The 24899-nt window shown below is 42.8% G+C and overlaps 1 protein-coding gene across 1 annotated transcript in view; it reads right to left on the reverse strand.

The window, feature by feature from the left end:
• ACVR1 (activin A receptor type 1) overlaps nucleotides 1-24136 on the reverse strand; it is a 60340-nt gene extending 36204 nt beyond the window's left edge. The window contains exons 1-4 of the mRNA XM_065413844.1: nucleotides 24117-24136; nucleotides 20493-20566; nucleotides 2073-2333; nucleotides 1333-1550 (exon numbers count right to left, since the gene is read on the reverse strand). Of these exons, the coding sequence (XP_065269916.1) occupies nucleotides 1333-1550; nucleotides 2073-2333; nucleotides 20493-20566; nucleotides 24117-24136 (573 nt within the window). The remainder of the gene's footprint in view (nucleotides 1-1332; nucleotides 1551-2072; nucleotides 2334-20492; nucleotides 20567-24116) is intronic.
• Nucleotides 24137-24899: the final 763 nt, after the last annotated feature.

Genomic DNA, 24899 nt, shown 5'->3' on the forward strand with positions numbered 1-24899 from the left:
CATCTTTGCTTTAACAAGTCCTCATAACTAGGCCTGCATGGCATTCACCAACTTTCAGGCAAAGAGAAGTGGGCAGAAATTCTTGAAGCAGTCAGCAATGCTCCGTTACTTGGTGATGGGGGCACCTTAATAAAAAAAAAAAAAAAAAAAAAAAAAGCATACAACCACCAACCTATTTCTCTCCACCTGCAAAAGCCAAGTGCCCATCTTCTGCCAGTCCAGGGGAGAAAAGCCAAACAGAGTAGGTCTCCCAAAACACAAAGGAAATACTAGGTCGAAGTACATATTAATCTTAATATCCTGGTGTTCTTCAGTCGACATTTCCTCTCTCAAGTCACTCTTTAAACCTTTCTGTAGCTCTTAAAACCTTCAAGTTGTAATGGCAACACTGAGGAAAAGTTACAGTTTGCTTGCTTCCTTGTGACACACATAAAAAGGCTAAGTTTTTTTTTTTTTAAAATCAGAAAAAAAGTGATGATTTTTCCTTCTTTGTATTTATTTTCAGAAGTTTCAGGTATATCAAATCTTGTCTTCCCAGTTGCGGGCAGTCTCAGGCTTCACGGTGTTGGTGTCGTTTGAATATTTAAACAGAAAGAACTTTCCAAGTGAGGCATTTTTTGTTTAAGAGGAGACTGAGTAAACGTTGACAAAAATAAAAACAAAAGTAAAGTAGGATTACGATTAACCTGCTTACCAAAAAGTCCCCCCTCCCTCCCATTTACTCAGATTTCAGCCTCTTCTCGAGTCAAAAATCTCACTCATTCTCCAGTTATCCAGAAATTCTTCAGCAAACATAGGGAAGACAAGATGTGAAATTTCTAAACAAATATGATTGTAGAGCCATTAGAAACATCCCCACCCAGCTACCTTTCAAGACAGTCATACATCATGGACACAAAGGCATATTTGCCCTTTTCATGGTGAAGCTTAAAGGTACAACACTCTTGTAAGGTAACCTGAGCTACTCTCCTGTCACAGCACATCTACACTACCAAAGGTTGGTTGGTATTGCTACACCAGCGAACCCTCCTGGCGTAGATGCAAATTATACCAGCAAAAAAGTGCTTGTACCAGTTCACTGAGCAAAATATGCTATACCAGCCAAAGCTCTTTTATCCCAGTATAATTGTATATATACACACACACACACACACACACACACACACACACACACACACGGACTTCTGCAGATATAGAAATGTCGCCCCGTCTAGCCCCCCCAAAATAACCCGACATTACTATACCAACACGAGTTTCTAGTGTAGACCTGATCAGAGAAAGAAATTGAGACAGAGGTTAAGCAATTTCTACCATATACAAAAGATTACTTACTGCCAATGTACTGTCGCCAACATTTGATGTAATGAGTCCCTCAATTGTGCCGTACTCTGCATCCCTAGCATTGAGTCTTTCCATGTGGTTTTGCTGTATTTTTCGAATAATCAGCACAGCTAACGCTGAAAATATTATCAGCACTATCACCGGAGCCAGTATAACAATGACTAGCATTTCCATGCTGTAACCCACAGCTTCTCCCTGGAGGGTTTGCCCTTGGTAAGAAAACAGGAAAGAGAAAGGAGGTTAAGAACTCCCACAGACAGTAGTTTAAAGACAAAAAAATTATGGTGACATTTTCATTTGTAGTCAACTGAACTAAATACCAATCACAGGACAGTCAAAGCTACTTCATATAAGTTTACAGTCACACCCCACCGCCACCAGTACCACCATCAAATCTTTTATGGCAATCCCATCCGTGGTAAAATCCATTCAAGTTTTTGAAATTCAGAATCACAGCTGGCTTCAGAGAGCTTTATCAAAGTCAGTAACCCAGAGTCAAAAAACTTACTGTTTTGTGCACTTTAGTCCCCAATATTCAGCAGCAATCAGTGACACTCTGATCATGCAGCTTGCAGACCCCAACCACACCCATTCTCAGTCCCCTCTGGTTCAAGTGGCAAAAGCCTTATCATGCTCAAACCTTAGTTTGCACTAGGAGAGAAGAACATTAACAGGCAAACGCCCGACTAGAGACGGATTATAAAATAGCTATTTTAAAATTAACCTTTCACCTTTAGTAGGCAATTGTGCTGTGATATTCATGTTGCACAAATATCCCTGACAGCACTCGACAGCTTGGTCAGGAGACGGGGGTGTTTTGCATGTCATTTTCCCCTGTTCATAGACTTGGAAGCAGCCTTTCTGGTAAACTTTAGTGCCATCATTTATGCTCAGGGAGGCAAAGCACTGCTGGCCCTGGCAGCGATCTCCATTCCCACAGGACATGCCTTCACACACACACTCGTAGCGGACCATATTTAGTTCCAGCTCATCTGCAGAGGGGGAGAATTGAGGGGACATCAGCATATGCTCTTATTTCATTTCAGTTACATGCAGAAGATATAGCTATTGTTTAATTCAGTAGACGCTAACTCACTGACTTTCTGTTTAAGAAGGAAGTCGTTTGAATAGAAATTAGTGCTAGTCACACTAAGTAGGACCTAAAGATGTTAACAGACCCAATTTATTAAGATGCCCATTTATGAGCAACTAGTTTGTACCTGCTCAAGTGTCTGGTGAGGATTCTACTCAGCCAGAACCAAACATTCACATGTCACACTTGCCGTCTTCTTAGTTGTGATCTGCCTAACTGCAGAGAGTAGAAACTGTATACCTGTGCTCCTGGGGAGAATACCCATCACCAGCAGGCACTTGAATCAGCAGTGATTTAAATCGGGCACCCTGATCAGTAGTGTTTCAGTCCTCATGAGCATTTCTTTAATTGCAGTCTCCTTCTGCCCAGAGCAGACACATAAAACACTAGACTTCCGATGTCACTATTTTACAAACAGTGGCCTGCCAGGACAAAGCTGAGTAGAAAGTCCATAGGTTGTAGTAACAGTCATTTCAATTAACGAGCAATAAAAAATAGCTGCTCTGTAGACTTAAGGGAATTCCCTCTTTATACTTTATAACACTGGTCACATTTATGTAAGTGATTCAGATCATCTTGATTTATTCAGTGCTGACAAGACCAGACTAGTCTGAGTTTTCTGCAGACTTTCATAGTTGAGAAATAAATTTTGCATGAAAGAGCCACCTCTTGTCTCATGGAAAAGCTACGGCACACTTAGGCCTACAGGAAACAAAATTCTCTCTTATGAGGAGGTCTCACTGTTGCTTACTTTGTAGGTCCCCCAATTCACTGGTGGGCTAGTGAGATATACCAGGTGATTGTATAGTGACCTGCCAACACTCCTCCACCACTGCTTCTGTAGCCTCAAACTTAATTTTATTCAGACCAAAAACAAAAACAAAAAACGAAAAGTATTGATACTACACCACCAGCAGCTTACAGCAAAGTGAAGAGCAGTGCACCACATTATTCCAACTTGAGCAGACCACCAGCTGAGAGGGTACCATAGACACCTCAACAAGCCCACTGATTGAGAAGACCTACACAAACCAAACAGGTCAGACTCCAGGAGCTGAGGAATGAACTCCCAAATTCTTATTTTTAAGTTTCTGGTAAATCCAAAAGTCTGGCCGTTTCTTATGATGTGGTGTGGAGGAGGGTGGGTATTGTCAGCACTAAATTTCACTGGTAACATTTTATACTGGGGATGCATGAGAGGCATACAGGAAAAGGTATAAACACACACACACACCATGGAAAGAGATTTCCCAGATTCAGACAAGATCCTCCAGTAACCCAGAAAGTTTTCTATAAACTTATGTAATTTATATCTCAACAGAATGTTAGTCTGAGTTCCAAAACCTGGCCCCTCTGCCCCTCTCTCTAGATAAGCCAAGTATAAGACAAAAGGCAAGAAGTTGCTTAGTACTTCAGGATCTGTCCCCTCTGGAAGCTTAAGGGTTACAGCCCAGTGCTCAATGGTCATTCATCCCCAGCACTGCTCAGCTACAGAAAAGACCAGGGCCTGAATAGTGAAAAGTGTGGTAAGCCACTCAGAACTCTCAGATGCACTGTCTAAAATATGCAAAAAGTATAAACAGCACCTCCACACAGCCAGAAACAACTTGAGGCACAGAATGTAATCAGAACAAGCGACATGCAGCACTTAAGGCAAGGTACGAGGCAAGAAGCCAATGTTAAAGTATTTCCATTACCTAACCATTCTTATCCCAATACACTTGCATACTATGTTAAAGAAAACATACAAAAAAACCCACACAGCAATACTTACAGTCCATGCACTTTATGATGTGCCCCAAAATTTCTGGACTTGCCACATTTAAAGATATTCTAGCAGCGACTTGCAGTGAGTTCTCAGACTTGTGTGCAAGTTATAATTTTTATTCACACAGTATATTAGTTCATTACATAGTATTAAAATTAGAGCTAGACTACAATTATCAAACTAATTAATTTTAGTGTGATCACTTACATGCTAAACTTGCAAAATTCTATGATTCACAAGGGACATCCTGTTATTAGTGTGAATTAACAACCTATTCATATGGAACAAGAATTAGGATATTCAAGTCTTTATACCAACAGAAAGATATTTCTATTTCTTTTAATCTGTTATTTCATGGAACATTCTTGGTGAGCCCTTTCACAAGACCACTAAGCCTCTGAATTCACATTCATCCCAAAGAAACCTTTTTGTATGAAGATGCCTACAGGACGCCAGCTGGCTGGTTACAGCTAGATTAAACATTTAAGATAAACCAAGGATAGCCACCCCAAAATATTCGTTACGTTAGTTCACATGAAATAATGTGCTATTACTAAACTGACCACTTTACTTTGTAGGTTGTACCCAATTTCTATCTTTGAGATAGTATGTGCCTCAAAGAGCTCACAATGCCCCCTTGGTATTTATTTTGGAAAGCACTGTCTTAACACATTCATATTAAGAATTTCCAGTAGTGGGGTATGTATGTTTCTGGTTCTGTGGGAGATCTCTCTTTAAAAATCTCTAGAGAGAGGTTGGATTCACCTCTGCAACCAGGTAGTGCTATGACAGCCACTGGGAAAACTTCTCTTACTGATGAATTACTATAATTTCAAAGTTTACGAAAACTCTTAAGTTTGGCTTGGACAAACTGGCTAAACTAGAGATGGTTGCCATCTGATGGCCTTTCGGAGCCAACCAACAGAAGGCACAGTGATGCACAATGGTTAAAAGGATCCCCCATCTCTGAGGCATATTATTTCACCAGAGAGTCATGCAAGGTCTCCACAGAAAGCCTGTGTCACATCGGTCATGATAATCACAAGATATATGTATACACTCTCACAAAATCATGTTTTCAGGTCTGAATTGGGGGCAGCCACCAGAAGTTGATAAACATCTCTGCCCGAAAGAAACCAGTTTATCGACTAAGTCTGTCTACTGAATGTCTGCCTGAGCACAGTGCTAATCAAGTGACTGCAAATTCTCTAGGCAGGAAAACAGGGTTGGGGTTATCCTGTTTCCAATAGATGAAAATGGATTTTTGGACTACAGCTGTAGGTACACTGGCTCCTTCACCTAGGAAGGTACGCGAATAGTGGGCTTGCTTCATGAAAAAAGAAAAGAAAAAAGTAGCGCTAAAATCAAACTTGCTGGGTCGAATATGGGGTAGTGCGAATGCAAATCGACATTATTGGCTCCGGGGGCTATCCCAGAGTGCTCCAATGTGACCGCTCTGGACAGCGCTTTCAACTCCGATGCACTAGCCAGGTACACAGGAAAGCCCCGGGAACTTTTTAATTTCATTTCCTGTTTGGTCAGCGTGGCAAGCTCAGCAGCACAGGTGACCATGCAGTCCCCCCAGAATCGCAAACGAGCTCCATCATGGAGCAAATGGGAGACACTGGATCTGATTGCTGTATAGAGAGAAGAATCTGTGCAGGCAGAACTCCGATCAAAAAGAAGAAATGCTAATATATATGCCAAAATCACCCAGGGCATGATGGACAGAGGCTACAACAGGGACACACAGCAGTGCCACGTAAAAGCCAAGGAGCTCAGGCAAGCCTACCAAATGACAAAGGAGGCAGTCACTCTGGGTCAGAGTCCCATACATGCCGCTTCTATGATCAGCTGCATGGCATTCTGGGGGGGGGGGGGGGGGGGAAGACCCTACCACTACCCCACCACTGTCCGTGGACACCTGCAAGAGGGGAGGCTCACGCAACACGGAGGAGGGGAATGCACAGCAGTGAATCCGTTCTCCCTTTTCATCACCCTGGAGCCAATACCCTCCTAAGGCAGGATCCCCGACCCTGAAGGCAGAGAAGGCCCCTCTGGTGAGTGCACATTTGTAACTACAGTACAGGGTTTAAAAGCAATAGTGTTTAATGTTTGATTTGCCCTGAAGACTTGGGATGCATTCGCGGCCAGTACAGCTACTGGAAAAGTCTATTAACGTGTCTGGGGATGGAGCGGGAATCCTCCAGGGACATCTCCATGAAGCTCTCCTGGAGGTACTCTGAAAGAAGGTTTCTGGGGAGGGCTGCCTTATTTAGTCCTCCACGGTAGGACACTTTACCACTCCAAGCCAGTAGCAAGTAGTCTGGAATCATCGCAGCACAAAGCATGGCAGCGAATGGTCCTGGGTTTTGGTCGCATTCAAGCAACATTCGGTCTATATCTTTCTTTGTTAGCCTCAGGAGAGTGATATCATTCATGGTCACCTGGTTGAAATAGGGGAATATTTGTAAGGGAACAGTAAAAGGACCCCATTCATGCTGGGCTGTTTGCGCTTGGCTAAAAGGGATCATCCCTGAGAATAGCCACGCGGCGGGGAGAGAGGTGAAGGGATCACCCCAAATAGCCACGCAGAGGGGTGGGGGGGAAGTGTGTGCTGCACATCCACCTGAAAACCGCAGCCCCTCCTTTTAAATGGCAAACCCAACCGGCATGGCTTGCTATGGGAAACGAGGGGGCTGCAGTTTGAAAACATTCCCACATGTTATCAAGGCGTTAAAAGCCAAACCCGTGTACCCTTTGGCCTACCATGGCTGCCTGGAAACCGAATTCTGTTGCCCAGCCGTGTGTGATTTGCTACCATACTGGCAGGCACTCAATATAAAAGGCAAAATGCGACCTTGTACCTAAAGCACATGTGCTGTCTGCTGTGAATTGCTTGATTCACTGTGAAAGAGTCTCCCTTTTGTTCTCAGAAATGTATCATCTTAAATTTTACTCTCCCTTTTTATCCCCCCGCAAGTGCAAATGTTTCTATGCTCCCCCTATCATCTCCGTCCCTGAGGTTATCGCAGATTAGAAGGCGGAAAAAAACGCACTCGCAATGACATATTTTCTGAGCTCATGAAGTCCTCACGCACTGATAGGGCACAGCTGAATCCATGGAGGCATTCAGTGGCAGAGTCCAGGAAAGCATTAAGTGAGTGCGATGAGAAGAGGCAGGATGCAATGCTGAAGCTAATGGGGGAGCAAACCGACATGCTCAGGCATCTGGTGGAGCTGCAGGAAAGCCAGCAAGAGCACAGACTGCCGCTGCATCCACTGTACAACTGCCTGCCCTCCTCCCCAAGTTCCATATCCTCCTCACCCAGACGCCCAAGAACGCCGGGGGCTCCAGGCACCCAGCCACTGCACTCCAGAGGATGGCCCAAGCAACAGAAGGCTGTCATTCAAACAGTTTTGGTTTGTAGTATGGCTACAATAAGCAATGTAGCCTTGTCCTTCCCTCCTCCCCCACCCCACCCAGGATACCTTATCAGTTATCTCCCCTTTTAAAAAAAAAAAAAAAAAAAAAAAAATTTAAGAAAGAATGCATGGTTTCAAAACAATAGTGACTTTATTTCCTTTGCCAGCTATGATCGAAGGGGAGGGTGATTGGCTTACAGGGAGTTTAAAAATAAAATAAAATAAAACCACCACCACCACCACCAACAACGGGGGCGGGTTTACATCAAGGAGAAACACACACAACTATCACACCGAAGCCTGGCCAGTCATGAAACTGGTTTTCAAAGCCTCTGTGATGCGCAGTGCGCCTACCTGTGTTCTTCTAATCGCCCTGGTGTCTGGCTGTTCAAAATTGGCAGCCAGGCGATTTGCCTCAACCTCCCAGCCCGCCACAAACATCTCCCCTTTACTCTCACAGATATTATGGAGCACACAGCAAGCAGTTATAACAATGGGAATATTGGTTGCGCTGAGGTCTAACCTAGTCAGCAAACATTGCCAGTGAGCTTTTAAACATACAAAGGCACATTCTACCACCATTCTGCACTTGCTCAGCCTATTGTTGAACTGCTCCTTATTACTGTCCAGGCTGCCTGTGTATGGCTTCATGAGCCAGGGGAGCAAGGGGTAGGCTGGGTCTCCGAGGATAACTTGGCATTTCAACATCCCCAACAGTAATTTTCTGGTCTGGGAAGTAAGTCCCTTCTTGCAGCTGCTCAAACAGCCCGGAGTTCCTAAAGATGCAAGCGTCATGCACCTCTCTCGGCCATCCCACATTGAGGTCAGTGAAACATCCCTTGTGATCCACCATTGCTTGCAGCACCATTGAGAAGTACCCCTTGGGGTTTATGTACTGGTTGGCGAGGTGGTCCAGTGCCAAGATGGGGCAATAGACAGAACGCATATCCCTACCACAGTTAGGGAAACCCATTGCAGCAAAGCCATCCACTATGACCTGCACATTTCCCAGAGTCACTACCCTTGATAGCAGAATGTCAGTGATTGCATTGGCTACTTGAATCACAGCAGTCCCCACAGTAGATTTCCCACTCCAAATTGATTCCCGACTGACCGGTAGCAGTCAGGCGTTGCAAGCTTCCACAGTGCTATCGCCACTCGCTTCTCAACTGTCAGGACAGCTCTCATCTTGGTATTCCTGCGCTTCAGGGTGGGGGAAAGCAACTCACAAAGTTCCAGGAAAGTGGCCTTATGCATCTGAAAGTTTCACAGCCACTGGGAATCATCCCATACCTGCAACACTATGCGGTCCCACCAGTCTGTGCTTGTTTGCCGGGCCCAGAATCGGCATTCCACTGTATCAACCAGCCCCACTGCCGCCATGATGTCCCAACTGCCACAGCCCGTGCTTTCAGGAACATCTGTGTCCATGTCCTCATCACAATCGTCCTCATGCTGCCATCTCTTAGTCAGGTTCTGCACATACTGCAGTATAAAGCGCGAGGTGTTTACAATGCTCGCAACAGCAGCGGTGAGCTGAGCAGGCTCCATGCTTGCCATGCTATGGCGTCTGCATGGGTAACCCAGGCAAAAAGGTGTGAAATGATTGTCTGTAGTTGCTTTCATGGAGGGAGGGAGGGGAGAGTAACGACATGTACCCAAAACCACCTGCGACAATGTTTTTGCCCCATCAGGGATTGGGAGTTTAACTCATCATTCCAATGGGCAGTGGAGACTGCGGGAACTGTGGGATAGCTTCCCACAGCGCACCGCCCCATGAGTTGATGCTAGCCACGGTAGTGAGGATGCACTCCGCCGACTTAATGCACTTAGTGGGGACATACACAATCGACTGTATAAAGTCGATTTCTAAAAATCGACTTCTGTAAAATTGACCTAATTTTGTAGTGTAGACATACCTTAAGTGCCGCCATGTTAAGCAGAGCTGTGTTCTAGGCTGTAACTAGTAAGCTGTGGTGTACTGTTTCTTTGGGAGTAGAGGATCTGGGAATTCTGAGCGTGTCCAGTGAATCAGGGACTGGATACTGCAGGCAGACACTTGGTGGTTGGTACTAGCCTGCAGCGGGACAAACAGAGCCAGGCTAAGCCTTGTGCTGCCTATGGCTGGTGGTTTACCACCTCTGGTGGGCTCAGAAAAGGCTTCTTTATGATGAAAAGGTGCCTTGCAATCCCCAGGAAGTGTCTCACTGGATTAATAGCAGAAATCACCAGATATAAAAGCAATTCATTGTAATAGTAACTGGAAAGTCTAATTTCCTTTGGCTCCTCTATCTGCAGTGTTTCAGTTCTAAAGCTACAACTTTGTAATAGCAATGAATTACTTTTGAACAGTAGCTTTAACAATACTAAATTTCAAATACGTTTCCTTCCACAGATTGCGGCCAAGCATATTGCCATTCCAAGCATGCCCAACAGTGGCATTTCACTTTGGAGATAAAAGCAAGAGGAAATGAGTGATACCCCAAAGAGGGGGTATATAGGAAGTAAACTCATACATGCTGCTGGAATGAAAAAGGGTAACAGAGTGAGTGTAGAATGGCAGAAAAACTAGTTTTCTTCAGGACCTTGAACTAATTAAGATCAGATTATTTGTAAAAAGCTATGTTCAAAAAGAGCATTCTGTGGTGATCTTTCTTCAGCACAGGAGTGGGGTAAAACGAGAGGAAAAAAACAAAAAACAAAACAAACCAGAAAAAAATCTACAGTACAAGGAAGGACATAAGGCTTTTCCCTCCAGAAGGGAAAAAACAAAAACCCACTAGTATATTCATTTGCCTGTCCATAGTAGTGCAGTAGGAAGCTGTAATGAATCCATGACTGCATACTAGGGTTGATATCTTTGTAGGTTTGCCACTAGAGGTTGAGACTGCCAACACTGTTGAGCAGGTTCATTTTCTTCAACAAGACAACAGCAGGGCCAGAGAAACCAACAAGTTATAATAAGCCTCATCAATGCTTTTATAAAATTCTGAGATGTCATGGAGTTGTTGAAATATCTACAGGGATGAAAAGTGTTAATCTAACAACATGAAGGATACAGGACTCTCGACAGGGCAGCAAATGATAACAGCTAATCAAATGGTCATTTTACAAGACAAACTAGAACTGACTGGATGTGTCACAAGTCAAAGACATGAGAGAAACGACGAGAATTTGAAAGTTTCATTTAACTTTAGATTAGATGAAGAGTTTAGGTCTTCCTTCATTCCTGTATAACCAGGGATGTTTCCTATGATTGCAGTCCAACAAGAAGCTCCACAAGTTTATAGAGCTAGCTATCCTGAGTTTATTTTCCTCTTTCTGGGAACTTGCGGTAACGCAAGCCACATCACAGTAAGACAGCTATGATAACGCATATGCTGTTTACTTTATACAGGAGTTATTAGTTTACCAAATAACTCAGAACTCCCCAGCATCAAGCCACAGCTCTTTAGACCTAATCTTATTTTCTACCTCAATGAGGAAATAAAATACCTAGCTCTTATATAGCACTTTTAATCTGCAGAACTCCAAGCGCTAAAAAAAAAAAAAAAAAAAAAAAAAAAAAAAAAAAAAAAAAGGGAGGTCCATATCATTGTCTGTACTTTACAAAAAGGGGCAGGAGCACGTATTGAAGAGCAATATTTCAAAAATAGTCTTAGGATTTTAGTCCCAAAAAAAAGTAACTCCCACCCCCACCCAAAGATGCCACAACCACTGGAAATGGGCCACAAACCACCTCTCATTCTAGTCCAGCTGCTGGAGTGGGAGATCAAGTGAAGAGTGGCCTCACCCTCCAGGCATGCTGCTCTGTTCAGGAGCCTCAAAGCATGGGCCCCAACCTCTCTCTACTGGAGATTTCACTTAAGACTAACTGTGGTAGATAGGCCTTTCATGGGACTCTCCTAGAGCTACGCATCTGTGATATGCCTCAAAGAAGTCCAACTTGCCAGGGAAGCCAGGTCAGGGAGAGCAAAGATGTGACTGAAAGAAGACAGATGCTCCACGTTTTCCCCTAGTGCACTTAACTCAGAGAGACAGAAGAGTGGCTCATGGATCAGGTTGCTAGCATTTTCTTCCACATCTAAGAGTCTCGTATTATATATAAATAATGACTATGTTCAATACCTAATTGTAAAAATCCCCAGTGACATTCTGGCCACAGTTGGTCTGTATTAACTCTGTTTTTCTTCTAAGCAACATAATCTCCGTGCATTTACCAGAGACTCTAAAAGGTAGATCTATGCTGCAACATAAGCCAGGCCTAGGCTCAAGCCTAAACCCCTCTTCCCTCACCACACAAATCACGCTAACCCAAGGCTCAGATCCAGGGTTCCAGGGTCCAAGCCATGACCCAGGGTTTAAGCCCTGTTGCTTTGCAGGGTACAGGCAGCCCTGCTTGACTTTGGTCCTGGGAATCCCTCAGAAATGTCTCACAATCCCATGGGCCAACTTCCTTTGTCCTCTCTATCACAAGAATCTCCAATTGACCCAGTGAAAATGGAAGCAACTCCTCCTTGGCATACAGCAGCAGCTCAGTGAGTCAGTTTTAGCCCTTCCACTGACTTCTGACCACCGACCTGCAAATACACCATCAGAAAGCCTTCTATTTTTGCAATGGAGACTGAACAGAACCAGCCTTTTGCAAAGCTCACAGCTTCATGGTCATAGGAGCACAGCCAGATTTTGATAGGCCGGCAGAACTGTGAACTTTAGTAAGAGTACCAGGAATGATCATGCATACCAGCAAATAGTGAAGAAGTTGGCAGCTTTGCAAATTTACTGGACCGGTGGCCAGTGCAGGGAATGGATTAAAGTGGCTCAAGAGAACCGGAAAGCCAGGGACCAGAACAGTACCTCAGGCAACCCACTGACATAGTGCCCATTTTAATGAGGAGTTTGAACAGGTGCTGGGCACCGCATCCAGCAAGGAGTCAGCTGTGGTGCATGATGACCTGGTCAGTTGGGATAGGGTGCTGGTCCCAGAGTCCAGCATGAAGACTGATGGGAACCAGTAGGCACAGAGCAAGGAGCATGAAGTCACTCTGTTGCTGGCTTAGAGCAGGCTTTGGAACAGGAGCAGCAGCAGAAAATTTGGGGTCCATACTTGGGGTCCCCCCCACCAGGTAAAAGCTGCTCTGAAGCCTGTAGCAGACACAGAACAGACAGAAGTGGTCCCAGAGCCTGGTAAGTCTCTGATTTCATTTTATTGTTTATTATACAGTAATGTGAGGGACTTCTGCTCTAAGAACCACTGCAAAAATATGAGAAGCCCAGGCTAGCAGAGTGCATCCACGGATTGTATGTCAGCAACTTGTCCCCCCTCCCATCAAAATAGTAGCCAGGAAATGCAAACAGTAAAGAATACCTTTAAAGTGTATTTTTACTGGAAAGACAGGTTTTGCTAGGGCATTCCTCTTTCTTAAAAATAACCTTGCATTCCCATGCTTGTAAGGAGAAAAAAATATTCCATTTTCAAATCTATTCCATTTCACTTAGAGGTAATCCATAGGCAACAAAATCATTTGTCCAAAATAAGACTGATGATTGAATTTTTGTCCAGAAATGTGCCGGGGGCAGGGAGGAAGAAAGATGTAGAGTTCTGCATGCTTGCATGCAGCCATAACTGGGATAAGTCATTTGGAAGTGAACACCAGCACCCCGATGACTTTGTGAATTCTGACCCAATCCTGGGTGCTGATAGGTGCGCACTTTTCCTGAAGCAGGAACTCCAAATAGGTAGTAATATTGCAGGGGAAGGGCATATCTTCCAGGGCCACCTCAATAGCTGGCCAGCCCACTCCACTTAGACATGCTGTTCAGTCCTCAGACGTTTGAATACTTCTCTTGCATTAACTGCAGGTTTCCCCACCAACAGCTTGAAACAACATCTCCCTTTGCCAATCGGGCACCACAAAAACGGTTATGTCCTCCAAAATGTGAGGCCTACACGGTTAAAAAATAAAATAAAAAAATAAAAGCTTTTGTAGCACAGCCACTGACCGCCTCCCGCCCAAGTAGTTTTGCAATTTTTAGAAAACAAACCAAAAAAAAAAACCCAAAACAAACAAACAGAAAACACACAGCTTTGAATTTTTAAACTTACCATCGTCTCTGCATTTCTTTCACTGTGATTAACCAGGCTGTGTCCAAGGAGCTTCTGTAGACTGAAGCATACCTTTCACAATATACTGAATTTCAGTTTCAAAAAAGTAACATTTTAGGTCCTTGAAATTCCACATGAATTTTTTCTGTGCTCCTGCACTGGGCTAGTTGAGATAATAACCCTCTGTCTTGTCCTGTTCCGGGCCTCTCGACCTCAATGGGCCACAAGACCGCCACAGCTCACTCACACTTCAGTACAAGCCTGGCCCAATGTGCCTTCACAGACCGTTCCAAGAGGAAGCATTTCCACTATGAACTTACAGTTGAATTCCTGGAGTGGGCCAACAAGCACGTGCAGTACCAGAAAGAGAGACTGAAGGCTAGAGAACAGCCTTGCCAAGAAGCAAGGGGACAGCTGGCTACACAGTGAAGACAGGGTTTCACAGTTCCTGGAAAAGGAATGGTGACTAAGGTAGGAGGACAGAGCTCAGCAGAGTACTGTCAGAGCAGCTGATGCGAATCATGGCTGCATGAGCATGGGCTCCTGCTGCCTCTCCCACACAACAGCCTGAGTCCTCTGCACCATACCATTGGATGCAGTCTAGAAACAGCTTGGAAAACTCCATGGCTAGGTGACCCCTGAAATCAGGCCCCACGAGCAGCTGGGCAGGGCAACTTAGTCCCATGCAGTCCACTGACTTGACCCCCTTCCCTGTGTATGCCTCCACCCCTCTCCCCTGGCACCAAGTGAGCAGGAAATAATGAAACAAGGGGTGGGATCAGGGGACATACAATGGTAGAGGGTTTCTGTCATGTACATGGTTTCCACTGTTTGCATTTGTTCATGCACTTATTTTGTTTTAGAAAGGTTCTGTTGTAACTAGAGTTTTGATGTGGTAATGGCAGCTGGCCTGCCTGGCAAAGGGTGAATGTTGTACTGTTTTAATATGTCTATCGATAAAGCAGTTTGTCATCAAAAGTTTATTACTATCACTGATTCTTAACAGGTAAACACATGATCAGGAACAATTAGGAATTAGTAAGCAAACACTATTCTGCTATACAATTAGGTACAGAAGTCTACTCTTCAATAACTTCCTTAGATGAATCTCTACTGTAAATCATCCCCATTTCATAATTCATCATTTCATTCACAAGTACACTGCATAGCAATCAACCCCCCCAAACCAATTAGCTCAATTTCTCCCCCCCCCCAAAAGCACATTCATAGAGGTACTATTCCCCCCTCTTCCATTGGGCCATGCAAGTCCATAATGTGGGAGCACAACGCATCCCTGACTTCTGTTGCCTTGGTGCACCAGCTCCAGCTGTGGTAGGTGCACTTTCTGGCCTAATGTACTGATTCAGTAGCCCCTCACTACCATAGGGCCATTCAAGGGAAAATGGACCACCTCCAACTTCACAAAGACTGTGAAGAGCACAACAAGCCACAGTAAGGCAGACAGCACTTGACATTGACATCCAAACATGTCTGTAAAAATCTCCAATAGGATTTCAATATGCCAAAAGGACATCCAACCACCACCCTACACTTGCTGAGAATGTAATTAAACCATCTTTTGCCAGGGCCTCTGAAATCAGGGTACTGTTTCATAAGCCAAGGCAAAACGGGGTATGTAGGGTCCCCCAGAACAGGAACTCAGTCTATGACAATGTCACTTGGTGGGATAATGTCCCAGCCCATCAAGGAATCTTGTAGATCCATTTGCCAAAAAGCATGGCATCGTCAACTTCCCTACTGCAGTCTACATTGACATTCATAAGTCAACTTTGGCGGTGCACAAGGGCCTGTAGAACAATAAACTGCAAAGGGTGCTACTTCATGTACACATATGCTCCTTGAGGAGGGCAAACTATGGGCACCAGTCCCACCAATGGTCCCAGCACAGTTTGAAAACCCCATTCTCTCAAAGCCAGCAATTACCCCAGGAATATCTTTTATGACTGCCACTTTGGGTAAAGTGGAAGCGGAGGTTTGAGTCAGGTATGTGGTTTACCCCCAGTCAACTCTCCCAACAACAAACTGGTTTGCAACAGACCTATAGCAGTCTGGCATAGCCAGCTTCCAGGGTTGCTATAGCAACACACTTCTGGAGCAGCAAGGGTACCCTCCTTTGTGTATCTCTATTACTGGTGGATTCGGGCAAGCTGCTTACAAAGCTCTACAAATATATCTTCCTTAGTGCAAAAGTTCTGGACCCACTGCTGGTCATCCCAGGTCTGCATGATTATGTGAGATCACCAGTCTGTGCTTGTGGCCCTGCTCCAGAAGCACAGTGTATGAAGGGGGCATCAGCGGCTGTACCAAGTGTAATGCACAGCATCAACCCATTCAAGTCAGTCATGCCTGGGTACGCCTCATTCTCTCCTCCATAAGCTGTGTCAGGTACCTTTGGTGGGTCAGAAAATGCCATCGAAACATCTACCAGCATCACACAGAAGCTCTGCCTGTTTCCTGACGCAGGAGTGACAGAGCAAACCAAGAGAACTTCTTGAAAAGGCGCCGCCTCCATGTTGCTGGCAAGCTGTGTGGGCCAGCTGTTCAAGCTTCCTGAAATGTGCAGGGTGGGCAGTCAAGTTTTCCCTCACAGTGCACTAAAGACAGAGGGCCTGAGCGGCCAAATTCCAGGTGGCCACTAGGGAGTCTGGGGTATGGGTTGGTTTGACTCAGGTCTTCAAGCTGCACTGTGGACACCACAGCCCCATGTTCAAGCCCGGGTTAGAAAAATCTTAACCTAGGGTTAAAAATCAGTGCAGATGCTCAAGCTCTGGGTTTTCTAACCCAGGGCCAGCTAACTCAAGTCCCACTAACCCTGGGTTTACATTGCAGTGTAGCAATACCCTTAACTTCTTGGTCAACTCAACAGGACCACCATTTACAGAAAGGGTAAGACATACTATTAAACATTTTAAAGCAGCCAGTTTTCTGAGATAGCCATGTAGGCAAAAAAGTAGATTTGTATTTATGAGGTAAAATGGGGTTTTCCCCTACCCCTTCGAAAACACAGCATGCACGTCATCAAGGTCACAGAACTCCTATAATCCAACAGTGATACTTCGCCTCAGGTGGGCTCTACCTGTTCCAATTTAGATACGTCTAGCCACTCTTCACCACCGCCACCAAAATAAAGTCACTCAAGTGATTAATTTGGCTCCCATAAAATTCTAGTTTAGTTCTCATGAAGAAAATCTGAGTGAGAGGAGGAACTAAAACACACGGGGAGGAAAGTCAAGATGTTCATATATTCATACCTTCACTATGTTTTGTGGGCATCTTTCAGGAAAGAGGAGACCCTCCCATACCACTTCTTCCTTTCCCCCAAAAAGTCAAGTACAGCTAAGCCCCTTTGCTCTCAGTTTAAACCAATTTTTACTGAAAAAATCCTGAGTTTTACAAGTATTATTCAGTTTCCCCCTCCCCCTATTTTCACCCTACTTTTATATTGAACATAAAAATAACTTGTTTTATTAGGAAAATACAATACATTGCATGAGATATGTATTACGATAATACATTAGTCTGTGTGTATATGCAAAGCTGCCTGTTGAAGTAATGCTACATATTAGCCTAGAAGTTACACACAAACAGGCACACATGCAAGCTCTGAAGTACATCTGAACGTACTGATGAATCTCATACCCACCATGTACACATTTTAAGGTGTTAGCAGATAATAGTTTAAAGATCTGACCCTACAATGGGAAGAAAATGAAAATCTGTATCAGAAAACATTTCAAAACACAACAAAGTATTCAAAAGTTTTTTTAAAAACAAAAGCAGGAGAAAAGGATGAAGTTGAGTGTATGCACTGCAAATTGTGTGGCCCAATTATTAAATAGAACTATTAGCCTATAAATATTTACAAGTCTACAACTGTAAACTGTTTATTCAAATGAAAAGTTTTGTTGGGGGGGGATTAGAGATGTATTGTTTTCTTAAACTTAGAGGTGGCATTGTGTTTTGAGTTCTGTTTTAGTTCTGCAGCAAACTACATTGAATTCCATTCATCAAAGCATTAATCTACCAAATACTTTTCCCCCGTCCTTCTGTCCACCAAAATAAACCCCAATATTTACCCAGAAAAAAATTGTTAATTTTTTCCACTATTTTCACCTGTTTTGGTTGTAGTAATAAACACCAATAAATTCTTGGGGAAAAAAATTAAATTAAAATTAAAACTGAAAACAAAGGACCCTAACTATAGCAAAATACAATATATGATATAGGTAAATTCAGTACCACATACCATCACCCTGACAAAAGTGTCCATCACAATACCAACAGCAAGCCTAACAATCATTACTTTAGCATCTTCATCCTCTGCCTCAGACATAATGTTCTAATTTAAAATTCATGGTTAAGGGTATAGGAAATTACTCATATGCTTTTCTACAATAAACTTGCAAATGCACTCTTGCCTCTTGAAGCACTGCTACAGCATCAGACGGGCTATTCAAAGGCAGCCCCAAAAATTAAAGTCTACTACCAGTTTGCTATCAAGAAAGATGTGAGTGAAAGTGATGGTTAAGAGGATATGAAGCTACTCCAGGTCATCAAGCATTTCTTTTAACAAGAAACTCCTGTTGAGAGATCTTGTTTTGTTCCTACCCATAAAATATAGATCTTGAACATTAAATATGGACCTTGTATGAAGCATGCACATGACCCTACCCTGCTTTTCTGTAACAGCAGGGCTTAATGGCACTTTAAGAATCAGGCTACAGCTGCAGTGGAGGTATGAGCAAAGGTATTGCCACTAGAAAGCTGGCCAGGTCTGCTGCAAAACCTGAGGATGTTCTCATGCCAAACATGAAGTATTGCAGTTTTGTAGATTTAGATTAAGGGGCAGAACTAAGCTAACCCACTCCAGCAAACCCCAATAAAAAAAAAAAAATAATAATAATAATAATAAGTGTGCTATGGCCTAGTAGTAGACTTCATATCCATTCAAAATTAGAAGGCAGACAGGAGTAAAGGGAATTTTTGCCCCAGAACTCATGGGCATTCAGTTCTATCAGTTCTGCACCAAATTAAGGCCCAAGCACATGTGTGGAAAGTAGACTAAGGAAATTACAAGGAGCTCAAATCCACTCTGGCTGGAACTGGACAACAGGGGTTGGACCATTCCTTCTGATGCATCTGGCATCGGCCACTGCTGGAAGACAGGATATGGGCTAGATGCATCATTGGTCTCAACCACTGTGGCCATTCTTATGTACCTTTGACTCACTCTGTAGGCCCTACTTTATGTTACTAACATGAAAGGAAGTGATGACAAAGTGTTCAGAAACAAAGTGGTTAATTCTCATGAGATCACTGAATGCCTGGCCTCTGCAAGATCAGATATCTACATGAGCAAACAGATACAAACCAAGATGCATCATGGGTTCCACTAAGCTTTCTTGTTGAACATCCTTCCATATTTGTTTACATCAGAACTTAAGAAAAAAGCAAGACCACTTTTACTATTATTTTAAGTCAGGAAAAAAATAAAGCAGTATATCCTCCCAGCAGTCATACAGTATACAGAAAACAAAAATCAGCCATGAAGAGGGGGAAAAAAGAAAGGTGGTGGGGAGAAGAAAAATGCAGGACTAATTTTCTGCACATGCTACATCACCTGTAACTCCACTACAAGAGAGACTCAGTTACTACAGACACACTCTTTTTGAAAATTTATGGCACAAGTTTACCTCAACATTTCAGTTGAGCGCAAAACAACGTGGTTCACATGTGTAATTGTTCATCACCCTATATAAATTGAGCAATCAGGATATACGGTCCACTCTTCTTCCAAACGCGTAACTCTAAATTCACCCCAGCAGCCAGCTATGCCTCTCACACCATGCATATGGTCCCATGACTCTTAGGATCAGCACAGCAGCAATTTCCAGAAAAAAGGGAGACCCCCACTACGGATTTAACTCTTTCCTTGCAGAACACTTCATTATACTCTTGTTGAAGTGACACCATCAAGACGTTTTAGGCTTGAAATGTAGATTTTTATTAGAAAAGGAGAGTCATATTAAAACAATGACAAAGTACTTGTATTATTGATAGGCTTAGAGTTTACAACCACTTTCCCACTTTTTTCCCCCTTCTCCTCTTTGCTTTGGATTGGACACTACATTCACCTTGCCCTGCATTATTTCCACAACACCCACTTCTACCTGTCAGTAGGTGTGCAGAGAAAGTTACAGATATAGATTCTCAGATTTTTTTTAGGTTTCCAAAATAAAAATCTTTTTTAATTAAAAAAAGAGAAGAATGAAGTACATGCATTTCCATATGCACTGTTCTAAATTACTTTGGACAAGAACGGGTGCAGTTAAAACTAAATAACACAGTATGGCTCAAGACATTAGTAATCAAACACACACAGGAGCAACAGTGATTGACTCAGGTTAGAGGGAGCAGAGCAGCATCTGTCCAGAGGTTATTAGACCTTCATCTGAACTACTGATGCTCTTCCACCCTCATTGGAGTGAGCACCGATCAGTTATTTTCTGCGTACTTCCAGCTGAGAAGCCCTCACACATCTCCTTATCTATGAATGCCCAACTGAAACATTAATCAAACATCACTCCCAAGAAGAATTTGTCAACTATCAATGTATAAGGGTAGAACACTGAACTAGAGTAGACTAGGACCAGATTCATAGTTAAAACTGTATTTGAGTCTGGTGCTTCAGGAGTTAACAGCTGCTGCACTAACCCACTGTAATTCACATTACTTACCTTCCAGACTGGGTGATGGAAAAGCCAGCAGCAGCAGCACGGGAAGAATCATAACTCCATCTATCATTGTAGATCTGGAGAAAGAGCAAAAGGGAAAATAAGTGTACTTTAATGGCTAAGCAGTTGGATTTTCTTCTAGTAGGCTTTATTAAAAAAAACAAACAAAAAAACAAACAAAAACCCACCCACAACCAGACACACACACTCCTACAAATTGCACAGCAATTCTTACATGGGGAGGGAGAAGGGGAGTCACAGAAATAGCATTGGTGTTGTACTGCAGGTACACAACAACTCAAGGACCAGGCTACTGGGTATAAAGCAAGGACCAGGCTACTGGGTATAAAGCCTGTTCCAATACTGTTTTAGCTAAACAGATTCAAACTCTTGAAAGCAAACCTTGTCTGGCACACACTTGAATTTCTGGGCTTTCAAACCAAACCAGTAAGATTTAAAAGAAAAAAATTACTGTGAACTTAATACACACTGTACAAATGTTTTTAAGTTGAAGATCTGTCAGAAAAGGGGCACTGCCTGCCAATGCAGAAGCCATAGAACACTGGTGGACAAGTCCCACTATTTATTAGATTTTCTTTAAAACAGAGGAAGTTGCTAGAAGGGAAGAGGGCACTCCATAGTTGAGCAACTATTCTTAGTAATTAAATTTCCAGTTGTATTCTGCATTATTTGTGAAGGGTTCCATTCCAGTGACCCCAACACTATTCCTCTGCTACTAAACATTAAAACAATTGCATCTAGTGAGAGAACGAAGGGATATTTCCAGCATGTGCATAGTTTCTAGATACAAGTGAATTCATTAGATTTCCTGTATTTCATTAGTTTTTCCCACACAAATTGGTGGTTTCCCTCTTCACACACATGAAAATAAGATCAGACTGTCACTGCAAAGAAATATATTATCAGGTTTCTGAGAAAAAACACCTATTCCATAGCAATCACTTGTATTTTCCATCAAAATGGTCTCCTTTCTTTCCAATGCTAAAGCTCTGGCATTAAACTTCATACACTTCTAATCAAAAATGGAGGCCATAGCTTGTTTAAGACAAGTTATTCTATTCAAGGGAGAGAATGATTAGGACTATCCTAATGGAAGTGTGTTATAGTCCCTATTTAGTTTCTTGGAAGTGATTTCTGTTTGAGTGGATCAAATTTGGAAGACTCAGTACCTTCATTTCTCTCTCTCTCTCTCTCTCTCTCTCTCCCTCTCATGAAAAACTTGCCTTTTTTAACCCAGGCTGCTAGTGACTTAATACAGAAATAAAGCGGGGTATGGTATGGGGAAGCTTTACCTGGCAGAAAGCTGACTCAGAAGACAGCCAACCAATCTTAAAAATTTCAGTACTTTTAAATAGCTGGAAGGGACTTTTGACATAAAGAAGTTTGTGCAGATTGATGGATGTGACTAGAACACTCTTCCCCCACCATTCCATCACTGGGTCTCATTTGAACTGAGATCTTAAGCAAGTCTTCTCTTGATGGCCATACCCAGATAAATTTCTGCACACCTGGACAAAGGTTGTACAGTACACATGCCTCTTTCAGGAGACCAAAGGTTCAAATGCACAGACAGAAAAAAATTGATTCTAGTGATGCTGCTCCACCACATGGAGTTGGTTAAGCCAGCAACCCTGAAGCAAACTATTAGTACAGGGTTGGGAGTTACCCTGCAACTGAAGGGAGTGAACTTAAATTCACAACACTCAGCCTCCTTTAGAAGTGGAATAGGACATGCACTGACCCACATCCTGAAAAGGCTGTCAGACAGTCATGGGAATAGAGGAAGAGAGTAAAGCAAACACTAAAGGAGAAAATTAAATGGGAAATCATCAACAAAATGAGGAAAAAGGGAACATTCTTGAGGAAAGAGTGGGTTAAGACATTAGAAATAAGAGCATGAAAGGCATTTTGCAGACCAGCAAAAGAGATACTGAAGAAACATTAAGATACAAAAAGAAAAGGGGACAATGGGAAGACAGCAAGTTATTTTATCCCCCCACATACACCTCTTCAAAAACACGCACTTATGACTTAATAGTTTGGCAGTTTCTTGAAAAACAGAACTTTTCCAGTTTCTGTTCCTCTCTTTGGTAAGAGTTGGCCTGGATGATGTTAAGAGCTTAGTAGTAGGTCAATATGGGTCCTCATTCACTATTGTATGCAGCCAAACACTTTGTTTTGAAGCATAAACACAGAAGGACAATAAACATTGAGGAAACATGAATGACAGTTTCTTCCCTAATGGTGAATGGATAAACTTTGAAAAGTTCATCTGATCAATTATTTTTCATCCCCTAGAGAGTCATTTTCAGATGAGCCCAAAAAAGGAGGCCAGAAGAACCAGTTGATCTAATAATATAGCAACTTTCAATAATGTATCTCAAAGCACTTTAAAAAAAGGAGGTAAGTATCAATCTTGCCATTTTACACATGGAAACAAACATTGAGAAGTGAAGTGACTTGCTCAAGTTCACCCAGAAGGCCAGTGTTAGAGCCAGGAACAGAACCCAGGTCACCATCCACAGATCTCACTGCTTTCCAACCGCACTCAGATTCAAAGTATTCTAGACACAACTTAAGTGTTTCTTAACATTAAAAAAAATAAAATAAAAAAAGCCTGCTGACTGACCAACATTCAGAGATCTGTTTGAGGGCACTTATTTATATAAACCTCTTTGGACATGCTTATTTAAAAACAGGCCTTTTCTATTATAAATCTGAACAAAAAGGTCAGTCACACAGCATTCTAATCTGCATTTTATAATGTGGCTATCTCATGGGGAAAGCAGATACGAAGAACCCTAGGCTCCGCTTCTTTGCAACAATTCCCATGGCATTCCTTCTCCTGAAAGCCTCAAAGCATATTTTGCCTCTATGTCCTGTGAAGTGCTGTGTACACTAATGGTATTCTAAAAAAAACCCAAACAAACAAACAAAAAAACACCTGTGTATTTGACAATTATATTTTATGCTGTGTTTATGCAGACTAGGTACAGCCCTTGAGCTTCTGGCAAATTACCACTGTGGCCCTCAATGCTTCACAACTGAGTTACTCCACAACAACTGACTGGATTGCCTGCTATGGTTGTAAGGCAGAGGGGCAGAGAGCTAGAGTGTGAGCCTCAAACCTTAATGAAATCCTGATTTTCCTTTGAAAGATGTAGGGGGGGGGGTAGGACTTTGAGACGCAACCCATCAACACGGTTACAAAAAATATATATATATCATCAAAAGCCTTAGCAAAAAATTTGTTCTCTATAAAGATTTGTCTCTGCTCCAATAAGAACAAAACACAACAAATTCCAAATAATAAAATTAGACTCCAGTAAACAAGAGAACCAGAGATCTGTTCTCTCATTGTATGTGGTTATCCGGCTCCAGCCAACATACTGTGTTTATACCGTTGAAAGCCTGCCAAAAACTTTGGAAGAGATGTCAAGATCCCTTGCTGGTTGCCATTTTGCTCAGAGAATGAAGTATCTGCTGTTAGCCTGTTAATTCAGCTAGTTAAAAATAAACTAAGAAAGAAACTCATTTATAAATCTGCTCCACAATCAGATGCCAACAATAAAAACAACGAAGGAGGTTCCACAGATTACCTCTTACCTGGACAGAAATGTATCCATCAAAAACAGACCGGTCACAGTGATTAGGATATAAATGTTTATAAAAGCAACACAACCCTCTGCGCTTTGGTATCTGCTGGCTGAGCAGTCTTCTGATGTGTCGGCTGGAAAAGTAGGGAGTAAGGGAGAGGGGGAAAGAAGTGGTAGCAGTCCAAGATGTGTAGCCTCAGAGCAGCTCAGTGCTGTTTTCTGTTCAAATGATCTGTCACTTGAGACTTATCCTCCGATAAGCACCTCAGCCACACAATCCCATCTCCAGCTAGCTGACTGACTTCTCAGCTTTGATTTTCCAGCGACATCCTTGCCACTCTTGAAGTTTTAGATTAAACGTTTCCTGCTGCAGAGATAAACCTGACAAAGGAACTACTGTTCCTGAGTCTGAAAGTGTAGAGACTGAAGGAAGACAGCCCCGACTGCTCACCTGCAGGAATCAGACATATTTGTGGTTCTTTTTTTTTAAATGCAGTTACAACCAATAAACTGCACCTTTTATCAATAAACATCAAAGATGACTCCCATGACTGTGCTCCAACAGGATTACATGTAAGCCAGTGCTCTATTGTCTTGGTATTTGTTAGGTTATCAACCTACCACAAACCAAAGCAGACAAACCAATTCCAGCACATCTAAGTTATGGTCACTGAAAATGCTTACCATATTCTACCTAATATGTGCTCTCTTTTGCTAAAGAGGATGACACACTGCACTAAGTACACACAAATATCCAAGCACATGTTTTTTCCATGATCTATTTGATTTATTT

The sequence above is a fragment of the Emys orbicularis genome, chromosome 11, assembly GCF_028017835.1.
Source record: "Emys orbicularis isolate rEmyOrb1 chromosome 11, rEmyOrb1.hap1, whole genome shotgun sequence".
In the NCBI taxonomy this organism is placed as follows: domain Eukaryota; kingdom Metazoa; phylum Chordata; order Testudines; family Emydidae; genus Emys; species Emys orbicularis.